General features: G+C 42.0%; 1 protein-coding gene across 1 annotated transcript; it reads left to right on the top strand.

Annotated features, from left to right (window-relative positions):
* The first annotated feature begins 637 nt into the window (after positions 1-637).
* Positions 638-10,741, top strand: RINT1 (RAD50 interactor 1). Its single transcript, XM_009076035.1, has 13 exons — positions 638-814; positions 944-1,185; positions 1,685-1,858; positions 1,930-2,079; positions 3,402-3,558; positions 4,351-4,461; positions 4,654-4,879; positions 5,451-5,588; positions 7,210-7,409; positions 8,267-8,481; positions 9,127-9,307; positions 9,391-9,509; positions 10,506-10,741. Exons 1-13 carry the CDS (start codon positions 638-640, stop codon positions 10,717-10,719), a joined length of 2,304 nt encoding a protein of 767 aa, XP_009074283.1. The 3' UTR covers positions 10,720-10,741.
* Positions 10,742-12,595: the final 1,854 nt, after the last annotated feature.

Here is a 12,595-nt window from a genome sequence, read left to right as displayed (position 1 = left end):
TTCCACCCCCTAAAATTCTCTGATTCCATGATCGTCCTCTCAATGTCAGGTTTTCTCTGGATGCTGCCAAATATGAGGATCAGCAAGTGCCTCGTGTTACACTCTTTGAGGTTTTTTAGTAAATATTTCAGTGATACTTTTACTTACCAAGTTTCTTTGCTGGTGATATGTCAGTCATCAAGTGATCTCTGAAACATCCTGAACTGTGTGGAAAGGTAAAGGTAAAAAAAAAACCTCCCAACATTATCCTCCTTTGTATTTTACAAATATGTTTTCTCAGTGCTTTTCATTAAGTTTTCCGTATTATGGATGTGGCAACTGCCTATATATTGTGCTGTTTTTAATAAAATTCATGCTTTTGGGGAAGGAAGGAAGAAAGTAACATAGTTCTCTTCAGTAACTGATGCATGATAAATCACCAGGTGGATGTGTAAGCAAGGTTATATCAGATCTCAGCTAAACCTTAAGCCAGCAAATTGCCTCACTCAAAGCAGTGATTTTGTGAATGCCTGACTTCAGTTTCAGTTGAGCTGCTCAGTTTCTCATGGAGTTTTGTGTCACCAATAGATCAATGTTTATTTGTGCTGAGTGGTGGCCAATTAGAAATTGTATACTCAGTGTTGCAGAGAAGGAAAACATGGCAAGCACTGCTGTTAGGAAGAAAGAAGTCACCAGAGATCTGGAGCACTGTGATATCCCATACTATGTTTCTGAGTTTGTGGAAAGAGAAGTTGGAAGTGACTATGATTCCCTGAGGAAGCTAGACAGCCTGATTGATAAGCTGTCTGAAAATAAAAAGCAGCTGGAAGAACAGGTAAGCACCTTTCCTTTTTTCTTCTGAATATGTGTGATTAATTAAGTATATTTAACTCAATTAAATGTATTAGTATCCCAAATGGTGCAGTGTTTTCATGTCAGGCCTAATACTTTTCTGGGAATGTAGGTACTTACAGTGTCATCAGAAGTCCCCAGAAGGATTCAGGATGCCTTAAAGAATGCAGAAGATTCTAAAAAGTCTCTGAATCAGCTTCTAGAGGAAGAAGCTCTTCTGCGTGATGCCATCGATAGCCACTTGCTGAAAGCTCAGCCATGGATGGAGGATCTCAATGAGCTGATCAGTCAGGTAGAAGAGATCGAGCGACACTTGGCCTATCTCAAATGGATTGCTCGAATAGAAGAGTTAAGGTAAAGTTTCTGAGTACTGTCTATGTGTTCCAAGACCGATAACCTAATTTATCCTGTCATTAAAATATTTTAGAGTCAAGAAAGCTTTGTCTTCGTTTTTTAATATGCAAATGGGACTGTGTTAGGAGCTCTCTTTCCCAAATCCCACCAAATTTCCCCCCCCCACCCCACTGATGCACTGCAGACCCATATCAGTTGTCTTTGGTGGGAGCCAGGCAGGAGCCAGAACTGCTATGGTCCTTTTCCTCCAGAAGTGAGGATACCTCCACATCTGGGAGGTACATCATACATCACATTCCCCCAACCCTGGCAGTGTTCACAGCCAGGTTGGATGAGCCTTGAGCAACCTGCTCTGGTGGGAGGTGTCCCTGCCCAGGACAGGAGGTTGGGACTAGATGATCTCTAAGGTCCAATCCAACCCCTAAAATTCCATGATCCTGTGATTCTTTCCCGTCACCTTTAATGAATATTTCGCCTTGACTTGTCTTGTGTTTTACAGTGACAGCATTCAGCAGTATCTGATGACCAACAACGTCCCAGAGGCAGCCAGCACTTTAGCCTCCATGGCAGAACTGGATATTAAACTCCAGGAGTCGTCTTGTTCTCATCTTCTTACTTTTGTGAGATCCACTGTTAAATTCTGGCATAAAATTCTCAAGGACAAATTGACCAGGTAAGAGAAACACTGTGAGTCCCTAGTCTCTGCCCTGTCAGCTCGTGTTAAGGGGCTGTTTTGTGCTGCAGTGACTTTGAGGAGGTGCTCACACAGCTCCACTGGCCATTTGTGGGGCCACCTCAGACCCAGGCATTCGGCCTGGCTGCCCCAGCCAACGCTCCTGATGTCTACAACAACCTGGAGGTGTTGTTTTGTCAGCTCCTGAAACTGCAAACCTCGTATCCTTTTACATAGCTGCAGTGTGTTTCAGTAAGAATAATAGATGTTAGAGACACGCGTTCTCAAGGAAAGTTATTTAAACTTCTGTTCGCCCCAAAGACAGAAGATAGTTTGAATTGATGTCACTTGGTATCAACATTAGAATGTTGTGGGGCTTCTTTCTCTGTCCTTTAGAAAATGCCATGTGCCAAAGTTGTCCTTTCTGGCTGTAGCAACGTTTTAACTGTTCAGTTAAAATGAACAGAGATGAGATTCAGATTAGATGTTAGGAAAAATGTTTTCCTTGTTAGGGTGTTCAGGCACTGGAATAGATTGCCCAGGGAGGTGGTGGAGTCAACCTCCCTGGAAGTGTTTGAGAGGCATCTGGATCTGGTGCTGGAGGATATGGTTTAGGGGTTACAGCAGTGACAGGTTAATGGTTGGACTCGATGATGTCAGAGGTCTCCTCCAACCTGGATGGTTCTATGATTCTAACTCCAAGCCATCAGATCCAGTGATCTCGTAGTAGCTGCCAGTTCAGGTTTGATGAGGATTTGGCCTTAGACACTTGAGTACAATTACCCACCCACATTAATGGTGATGTGAGTTTTATTTTACACAGCTAATGCTTTTCCTTCTATAGCCTTATTTGAAATCAGCTTTAATCACTTTAATACATCCCACCCAGAAGGAAAAGAGGGAAAACTAAAGACAGGTGTCTGGGAAGAAGACTCTCCAAAAGGGGAGACTGGAGAAGGGTTCTCACTGTGCAGCAGTAGCAGTCTGCCTTTGAGGTTACTCAGAAGGCACTGCTGCTCTTTCTACTCCTGAGTTTTGTGAAACAAAGCACAGTAAAGCTTAGCCAAGTCTGTGACTGTGCAGTAAGAAGATACAAGGCCATTCAACACAACCCTGAGTTGGTAACAGTTCTGGTTTGGCTGCCTGGGTCACTTAAATCAGTTACATGAGAACAGGTAATCGTGTGTTGCATTTATTATTCTCAGGAGCCATTTATTCTCCTCTAACAAATAGGGATACACATGTCTCTGGGCTAGCTGCTGTGTTTGGTCTGACACTGGTAGTTTGCTGTGTTCTTCTGTTAAATTATGTTTCCTGAATCAAAATGGTTTAAGGGACTTGTGTTGTCATTGAACAAATAATGCTGAGAGGCCTGAGTTGTGTTAAATATTATTAAACTGAATATTTTGAGCATCTTTTGTATTTCAGGAGTTGTATTGATTTCCTAGCTCTGCCCTCAGCCAGTGAGGTAGGGCTGAGCAGTGTTCATTGTTAATGTTGGGAGATTGGCACACTTAAATTCATCCTTGACTGCCAAACTTAGAGATGAACTGTTAACCAAACCTAAACAGCTGCCAGAAAAGTACTCTTTGCCCCCATCGCCACCCATTGTCCTTCCGATGCAGATCATGCTGAATCCTCTTCAGAAAAGATTTAAGTATCACTTCACTGGGAACAAACAGACCAATGTTCTAAGCAAGGTAAGGGAGAAAGCAGTTTGATTGGTTTTTTTAAATTGCTGTTTTGAGCAGCAGTTGGATGACTGTAGTTACACTGTACAGCTTTCACACTTCTGTCTGAAATTGAGATGCTTCAGAACTGTGCAGTTCTTGTGCCTACCTAAGTGTGACCAGACATTGAGATAGCACTTGGAGACCTTTCAGAGGCACAGGCATTGTCTCTGGGCTAGCTGATGTTTGTCCTTTGCCCAGATCCTTTAGAAAGCATTACTACAGTCTTAGACTGACTCCTATCAATTCAGAAGTTGTGATTTATTTCCTCTATCTTCTTTGTACAAGAAATAAAGGCCACACAGAAGAGGAGAAAGTATGCAAAGCAGAAGACTGAGAAAGCAGTAGAGAAGGAGGAAATAAAAGTGAAGCTTTTCCTTGAGAAGAAATGGAGTAATTGGTGCATTTAAACCAATGCACATCCAGAAATACTTATCTGATACTGCTTTTATGAAAATCAAAGCTAAGTAAAACAGAGTGAAAGACTCATGTGACCAGAGATTAGAAGACTCTAGGTTGTTCAAGAAATGACTGGATGTGGCACATAGTGCCCTGGTTTAGCTGACAAGGTGGTGATCAGTCAGAGGTTGCACTCGATGATCTCAGAGGTCTTTTCCAGCCTAAATGGTTCTATGATTTCTGGGATCAGGAGAAGGCAAGGGAAGAGGCTATTGTTTTTAGAAACGTGTCCTATGATAGTAGCAGCACTTGGCTAAATGTTGTTTGGATGCATTTAAAAGTTTCTTTTCTTTTATAAATAAGCCTGAGTGGTATCTCACACAAGTCCTTATGTGGATTGGAAACCATGCTAAGTTCCTAGATGACAAAATCCAGCCCATACTGGACAAGGCAGGATCTTCAGTGAATGCTGGGGTAAGCACTGCCAGTGTTTTATGTATGTCAAATATCTAGGGCAGCTGCTGGTAGATATTTGTGTAAGCTCATTGCCACTGATCTCAGCATGTGGTGAGACTTGGTCTAGCAGCAGTTTGTTGTGTACCTGTTTGCATGTGTTAGCACTTCCTGTCTCTGACACTTTATTCACCTTTTTTTTCTTTTCCAAAGCTTGAATTCTCTCGTGCTCTAGTAATGCTGATCTTGGAGAAGTTGGCTGCTGATATTCCCTGCCTGTTGTATGATGACACACTCTTTTGTCACCTTGTGGATGAGGTACTTCTCTTTGAGAGAGAGTTGTACAGCGTTCATGGTTATCTCAGCAGCTTTCCCAGCTGCATGCATATCCTGTCAGAAGAATCCTGCTTCCAGAGGTGGCTGACAGTGGAGAAAAAATGTAAGGCTTCCAGTGGATTTTGTTGGGCCTTTATATTGCACACCCAGAATGTATGTGTACACTTAGACAACCACCTCCTCCAACAGGATAAGTGACTTGGATGAGGCTACTGCAGAAAAATCTGTGGTTTTATACTGTATTCTGACTGAAAATTGATCAGGCTCTAATAATGCTTCTGCAGTTTGTAGGATTCTTGTCCTCTATGGAATCAAGTGGTCTTAATTTTAGACAACTGTTCTGTGTGTGCAGACAAGGGTGGACTTGACATTGAACGAAGGGGAAGGTGTTACTCTTTGAGAAATGAAGAAGAAACAAATACACTGGAAAGGAGCAAACCAACTATTGAAAACCCAAAGCAAATCCCCAGTCAACTCTGACACAGCTGTTAACAGCACTGAAAATGCAGATATGTTGAAGCTGGTTTTGTATGAAGTCTGGGGCTTTTATTACCTGAAAATGTAAAATTTAACTTGCTTAGAGATAAGGTTTTTATGTGTCTGTATTTTAGAGGTGTTTTTGTTGTGTATTTTTTAATGAAAAGCTTAAATGACTCAAGTTTTGTGCATCTCAGTTGCTCTTCAGAAAATGGACTCTATGCTTTCCTCGGAGGCTGCATGGATATCACAGTACAAGGATATCACTGATGTAGATGAAATGAAAGCTCCAGACTGTGCCGAAACTTTTATGACTCTCTTGTTAGTCATAACAGGTAATTATATCTATGGTCATTGCTGTTGGTAATGAAGAGTAAAAAGCCTTCAGCTAACGGATTTATTTCCTAATTGTCAGCAGTAGTCACTGAATAACATTGCAAAGTTGTGATGTTTGCAGTTTAATAAAGGCTTCCTGTTTGTTTTGTACTGTGGACACTAAGTCATGCATGAGTAATCCTGAGCTAGTGACATGTTTACAAAATAATGATTAAAAATATACATCTGATATTTAGCATAGTCTCATACTTGACAGAATATCATTTGTTGCGGTGCAGTAATAAATCCTACTGTTCCTTTTGAATCTGTGACAGTTTAGAAGCTGTAAGTAACATTGCTTGTTTGGAACAGAACATAAGAGCAAGTATGCATGAGTAATCCTGAGCTAGTGACATGTTTACAAAATAATGATTAAAAATATACATCTGATATTTAGCATAGTCTCATACTTGACAGAATATCATTTGTTGCGGTGCAGTAATAAATCCTACTGTTCCTTTTGAATCTGTGACAGTTTAGAAGCTGTAAGTAACATTGCTTGTTTGGAACAGAACATAAGAGCAAGTATGAGATTCAGATTACATATTAGGAATTTTCCCTGTCCTGTCAGGGTGTTCAGGCACTGGAATATTGCCCAGGGAGGTGGTGGAGTCACCATCCCTGGAAGGGTTTAAGAGGCATCTGGATCTGACACTGGAGGATGTTTAGGGTTTAGGGGTTCCAGCAGAGTGGCAGGTTAATGGTTGGACTTGTTGATCTCAGAGGTTTCCTCCAACCTTGATGATTCTATGAGTCTAAGTTTTCAGGAGACACTTAATTGCATATTCAGTGTTTTTGTCTTTCTCTGTCAGAGGATGCTTTAGGGGCATCACTGGAGGGTGTGGCGTAGCCACATATTGCTTCAGGTGTCAGAATACAAACTGCTAGTGGAATCGGGATGGGGAAGAGTGTCATTTCTCTGCATGTTTAGCTTTTGCATTGAGTAGTTTCCTTGAAATATTTGAAATCTCAGCTGGTTTATGTGCTATGTGATGTTCTCATAGGCATAGCATGGTGCAGTGAGATGACTGGAATGTTGCATTTTGAAAAGTTTTTATTCAGTGTTGGAAAAATTAAAAACAGTTCAGGCCTCTCAGCTCAGGAGGGACATTGAGGTGCTGGAGCAGGTCCAGAGAAGAGCAACGAGGCTGGTGAAGGGACTGGAGCACAAGTGCCATGAGGAGAGGCTGAGGGAGCTGGGGGTGTTCAGCCTGGAGAAGAGGAGGCTCAGGGGAGACCTCACCCTCTGCAACTCCCTGACAGGAGGTTGGAGTCAGGTGGGGGTTGGTCTCTTCTCCCAGGCAACCAGCAGCAGGACAAGAGGGCACAGACTCAAGCTCTGCCAGGGGAGGGTTAGGTTGGAGATTAGGAAGAGATTTTTTACAGAGAGTGTGATCAGACATTGGAATGTGCTGCCCAGGGAGGTGGTGGATTCACCATCCCTGGAGGTTTTTGAGATGAGACTGGATGTGGCACTTAGTGCCATGGTCTAGTAATCATGGTGGGGTTGGACTTGATGTTCTTGGAGGTCTTTTCCAACCCAGCTGATTCTATGATTCTATTTTATTAATGTCTTTCCAGACAGGTATAAGAATCTTCCAACAGCTTCCAGAAAACTGCAGTTCCTGGGCCTGCAGAAGGAGTTAGTTGATGATTTCAGGATAAGATTAACTCAAGTAATGAAGGAAGAGACCAGAGCTTCCTTGGGGTTCCGATACTGTGCCATTCTTAATGCTGTTAACTACATAGCGACCGTGTTGGCAGACTGGGCTGACAATGTAGTAAGTAATTACTCTGCTTTAGGGAAAAAAAACAGTGTATGAAGTGGACTTGGGCTGTTTGTTTCATAACATTTTGTTTTCAGCACTGTTTCAGTGTATCCAGAAGAAATAATTACTGAAAAAATAGAACGAGGTGTAAATTCAGATTTAATAAAAGAGGTATAAATAAGGACAGATTTTTGTGTGAGAGCTAAGCTGCATTGATTATAAACGTTCTAGGGAAATGCTGAGAGAACCTGAGGAATGGAATAATCTGAACAGACATAAAGATGTAGTCTCCTTTACAATAAAAACTTGCACAAAACTAGGGAGTTGAGTTTGGAGGTCTCTGAGCTAGAGGTGGTGGGACAGCAGCCTTCATGTTGTATAACTGTGTCTACTACAGTGTCTTGATCTGCTTAAAAGCAAACCCAACAAGTTGTTACCACATTAAACTCAGGAACTTGATCTGTTTTCTTGCTGTTGTCAGCGCAGCAAATTTATGATTCAATGAACGATCACTTCTAAATAAAAGCACAATAAAAGTTTACTTTTGCCAGTGTTAAAGAGGTCAGGGTAGGGTTTTTAGAGCATTCTGCTGTCAGTCTTAAAATATCTTTGTAGTATTTCTTTAGGTCTGTTCCCCTTGCCTATCTATGCTGTATCTGAGACCCATATCAGTTCCATCACTAGAATTAAACCACCATGTTCTGTTTTTCACTAAATCAGAAGAGAAGTGCTTTTAAAATCTGAACTTCTCAGCTTTATAAATGTGCCAGGAGAGTGTTTCCTAGAGCCATGCCCATCAAAGTGCCAGGGAGGAGCTCAGATGGCAAGATTACTGTTTGTAGCATTCACATGTGGTTTTGTTTCCCCAGTTCTTCCTGCAGCTCCAGCAGGCTGAGCTGGAGGTTCTTGCAGAAAGCAGCAGTCTCAGCCAGCTCCAGCTGGGACAGTTGGCTTCCATGGAGAGCTCTGTCTTTGATGAAATGATTCACCTCCTGGAGCGCCTCAAGCATGACATGCTGACTCGCCAAGTGGATCATGTCTTCAGGGAGGTCAAAGACGCTGCAAAGCTGTATAAAAAGGAGAGGTGATTCTGTCTTGTTTAATCTCTTCCCATATTACACTAGTATTTCCTGTTAAAAATTCTGAGGTAAATAAAGGCAGGAATAGATAATAGGCAAATGGGGTTTTTTTCCCCAAGGAGTAATGCTGCAGGGTAGGAAGTTTGGGAAAATTCCCTCAGGACTATTTTCATGCGATGTTTCCTAAAGTAGTGCCACAATCAGTGGGTGTGTTGTCTTAAAAACCCTAGGAAGAATTCTGGACTGCTCCAGTTTGGACAAGAATGATTTTCTTCACAGTATTAAGTATTAAAGATTTAGTACAAAGTGGCCTGTAATGACTGTTCTGTGTGCTAAGACTCATGGAGCTTCTGGAGCATTTTCTCTTACTGAAGTACTTCCTAAAGGGAATACAACTCGCTGATTTCCAGATGAGATGGGGTTTCCTTGAGTGACACCTTCAGAGATTTGTAACTAAAGCATGAGTTTAAAATGAAATGAAATTTAAACACAGCATTAGACTGATAACTCTTAGATGAGAAATGGTAACGGAGAACTGTCTCCGACCCACTGCAAATGGGTAAGGCTTTTTTGAAAGGGTAATTTCAACTTCAGTTGTTGTAATATGAATAATTCCATTCTAATGACCTCGGTGCCATAACTTCTTTCAGGTGGTTGTCTTTGCCCTCTCAGGCAGAGCAGGCAGTGATGTCTCTGTCTAGCACAGCCTGCCCCATGTTGCAGACCCTACGCGACCGCTTGCTGCAGCTCGAGGAGCAGCTCTGCCACTCTCTCTTCAAAATCTTCTGGCAAATGCTTGCAGAGAAAGTGGATCTGTACATCTATCAGGAAGTAGGTGTCAGTGTGACCTGTGCAGTACCGTGTAGGTGTCACTGACTGGCTGAAGCAGTAGATGCTCCTCTTTGTGTTTGTAGATCATTATGGCAAATCACTTCAATGAAGGAGGAGCAGCACAACTCCAGTTTGACATGAGCAGAAACTTGTTCCCTTTATTTTCACACTACTGTAAGAGGCCAGAAAACTACTTCAAGCAGTAAGTAGGCAAACTTGTGATCTGTTGGTATTTCAAAAGGGAGTGTCCAGATGATACATGTGTTTTATGTATGACCAAGACATTTTATCAGTTAGTTTTAATCCACACTTTAAACACATGGATTGTTTATGTTTCCAATGTTTTCAACTAGAAAAGTTTTGATTCTGCAGCAACATGCTGTGGCATGTGCTCTGGGGTATTTTGTGCAGTCAGGAAGTCCTAGATAGATTAATTTATGGAAGGAATATTAAGTAGCACAGACTTCTGAAACTGGGGCCAAAGAAAATAATCAAAGGTACATTTACAACACAATAGACTTTACTGTTAGAAAAAAGACTAGTTTAAACTGTGTTCCTGCTCAGAATTGCCATGTGTAGCAGTCTGGTTGGTCTCACTGATGAGAGGGAAGCTGCTGCCTTCTTTGTGATTAACCTACAGTCTTCCAAAAAGTCATAGAATCATAGAATTTTAGGGGTTGGAATGGACCTTAGAGATCATCTAGTCCCAACCCCCTGCCCTGGGCAGGGACACCTCCCACCAGAGCAGGTTGCTCAAGGCTCATTCAACCTGGCTGTGAACACTGCCAGGGTTGGGGCAGCCACAGCCTCCCTGGGCAACCTGGGACAGTCTCTCACCACTCTCACAGGGAAAAATGTTTTCCTAATATCTAGCCTAAATTTCTCTGCTTTCAGTTTGTACCTATTGCCCCTTGTCCTGTCACCGCAGCTCCTAACAAAGAGTCCCTCTGGAGCTTCCCTGGAGCCCCTTCAGATCCTGGAAAGCTGCTGAGGTCTCTTCTCTTCTCCAGGCTGAACAGCCCCAACTTCCTCAGCCTGTCTTCACCCAGCATCAAACTCCTAGGCTCACTAGGGCAGAAATCTTAGTATTTTAAAACCAACATGGAGCATGGAAGTGTTTTTTGTTACACTGAAGTCTGTGCACAGTGATTATCTCGTGGTTGCTGCTTACATTAACCCATGTAACTTTTCCTTCTAGCATAAAAGAAGCCTGTATTATCCTGAACCTGAATGTTGGCTCTGCCTTGCTCCTGAAGGATGTCTTCCAGTCAGCTTCAGAACACGAAACACTGAGGCCAAGCCAGCCCTCTGCAGTAGCAGCACTCAATGAACTCGGAGTTTATAAACTGGCTCAACAGGATGTTGAGATTCTTCTCAACTTGAGAGCTAGTTGGCCAAATACAGGGAAATAAAGACTTCTTCAGGAATAGTTAATAACTTGGTGTAGATTACTTATTCCAAACAAAAGCAAAGCAAATACCCTGTAATATACCTGTGTCATCTTTTTCAGTTCTGTGTGCTGAACAGTTGGTTTAATCTCATTTTATTCCTTATTCTATACAGCTTTAAATATTTTGTTTTACAGTTTATCCTTAAAAATTGCATAGACAGTATGTTCTAAGTTTGCAAACTGCACTTGACTTGGCAGTGCTGCTTACCTTTACCTGTGGACACTTATCATTATTTGCTGAAGTTGGTTTTTCCTTAAAAAAACCCAAAACACATCACAAGTCCCCAAACAACTCGAAGTTAATTTTATTCAATGGTAATGAGCCAGCAGGAAAGAACCCTTTACTGTAAGCTACAGCCTGAAGGAGGAAACTCCAAGGACTATTTTAGTTGCATAAAAGAGATCTCTATTTTTGTTTTTTAATCATCTCATTATGTTAAGAAAAGCAATTCTCTAACAATGCCCCACAGCTGACAAACCAGAAGAAAACCTGAGGAAGATGCCTATTTTTAATAAGCATAGCAGACCATGGCTCAGACTAATACCCAGCCCAGCTCTCCAGCATCTTTTTCTTCCTAAGACAGAAAAAGAAAACCTCTAGTTAGACAGCAGTAAGGAAAATTAGTTCATTACCTTTCCATGATTGCAACAGTTACCAAAAATCACCCCTAGAGCCATACCTTGACTATGAGAAATGATTATAACTGAGCTTGTTTCATCTACAGGTGTGGTACCACCATTAAAGAAGACAACAGAGTGTCCTTTTCACATTTCTAGCTCAGTGTGTTAACCCCTGAGCTGCCTGATGGCCTCACTCTGACCTGAGGGGTGGTAGGTAATGTGAGAGGATCCTGAAACTGAGGGGGTGGAGGAAAATGGAGTTTGGATCAGCTTACAGCAAGCCAAGCAAGGTTGGGCAGTAATTCACCTTTTTCATCTTGCAATGCAAAGTCACAGTCACTTGCTGCTTAAACCAGCAAGTCTTTAATGATGTAGTTTTGTAAATAAAACTAATCTCAGTAAAATATCTCCTATGCATATCCACCCCCCAAAAAAACCCACTTTCATTTACACTTACTTACACTTGTTCCTTGAATACATCCAGTGTGATATTCTCATCTTCAAGCTCCAGCTCCTCAGTGCTCAGTCCCAAAGTTTTAAGAGCTGAAGTTAAGGAAACAGAAGTTACTGTGCAAATTTTTGAAAGATTAGTTTAACACATTGAAGTGGCCTAGCTGTATGTAATGAGAGGTAAACATCTGTAACTTAACAACATGTAACTGTTGTTAAGTTCCAGGTTGTGCATTGGCAGGTGTGTGGATTAATTCTAAAGTGTACAAATGTTGAGATTCTTCTCAACTTGAGAGTGAGTTGGCCAAATACAGGGAAATAAAGACTTCTTCAGGCATGGTTAATAACTTGGTGTAGATTACTTATTCCAAACAAAAGCAAAGCAAATTCCCTGTAATATACTTGTGTCATCTTTTTCAGTTCTGTATGCTGAACAGTTAGGTTAATCTCATTCCTTATTCTATACAGCTTTATTATTTTTTTTGAACTTTGAAGCTGTTTTCACAATCCTGAGCAAACACACACAGCTTAGTATGGCCTGGCACACACCTTCTCTGTACTGTGCTGGCCTGATGTGCCCCTGGCCCAGCACATCCAGCAGGCTGAACATTGCATCCAGGTTGGCATCATCCAGCAGCTGTGGGTACTCGCCCTCGGCTCTCCTGGCAGCCTTCACCTTCTCCAGCACCTCCACCAGGAACTCCCGGGGGTTCTCTGCAGCCAAGTGACAGTGCACACACACTCAGCTGGGGACAAAAGCCCACGAA

This window comes from Acanthisitta chloris, unplaced genomic scaffold (assembly GCF_000695815.1).
Source record: "Acanthisitta chloris isolate BGI_N310 unplaced genomic scaffold, ASM69581v1 scaffold37045, whole genome shotgun sequence".
Classification (NCBI taxonomy): domain Eukaryota; kingdom Metazoa; phylum Chordata; class Aves; order Passeriformes; family Acanthisittidae; genus Acanthisitta; species Acanthisitta chloris.
This window is presented reverse-complemented; position numbering and strand designations above follow the sequence as displayed.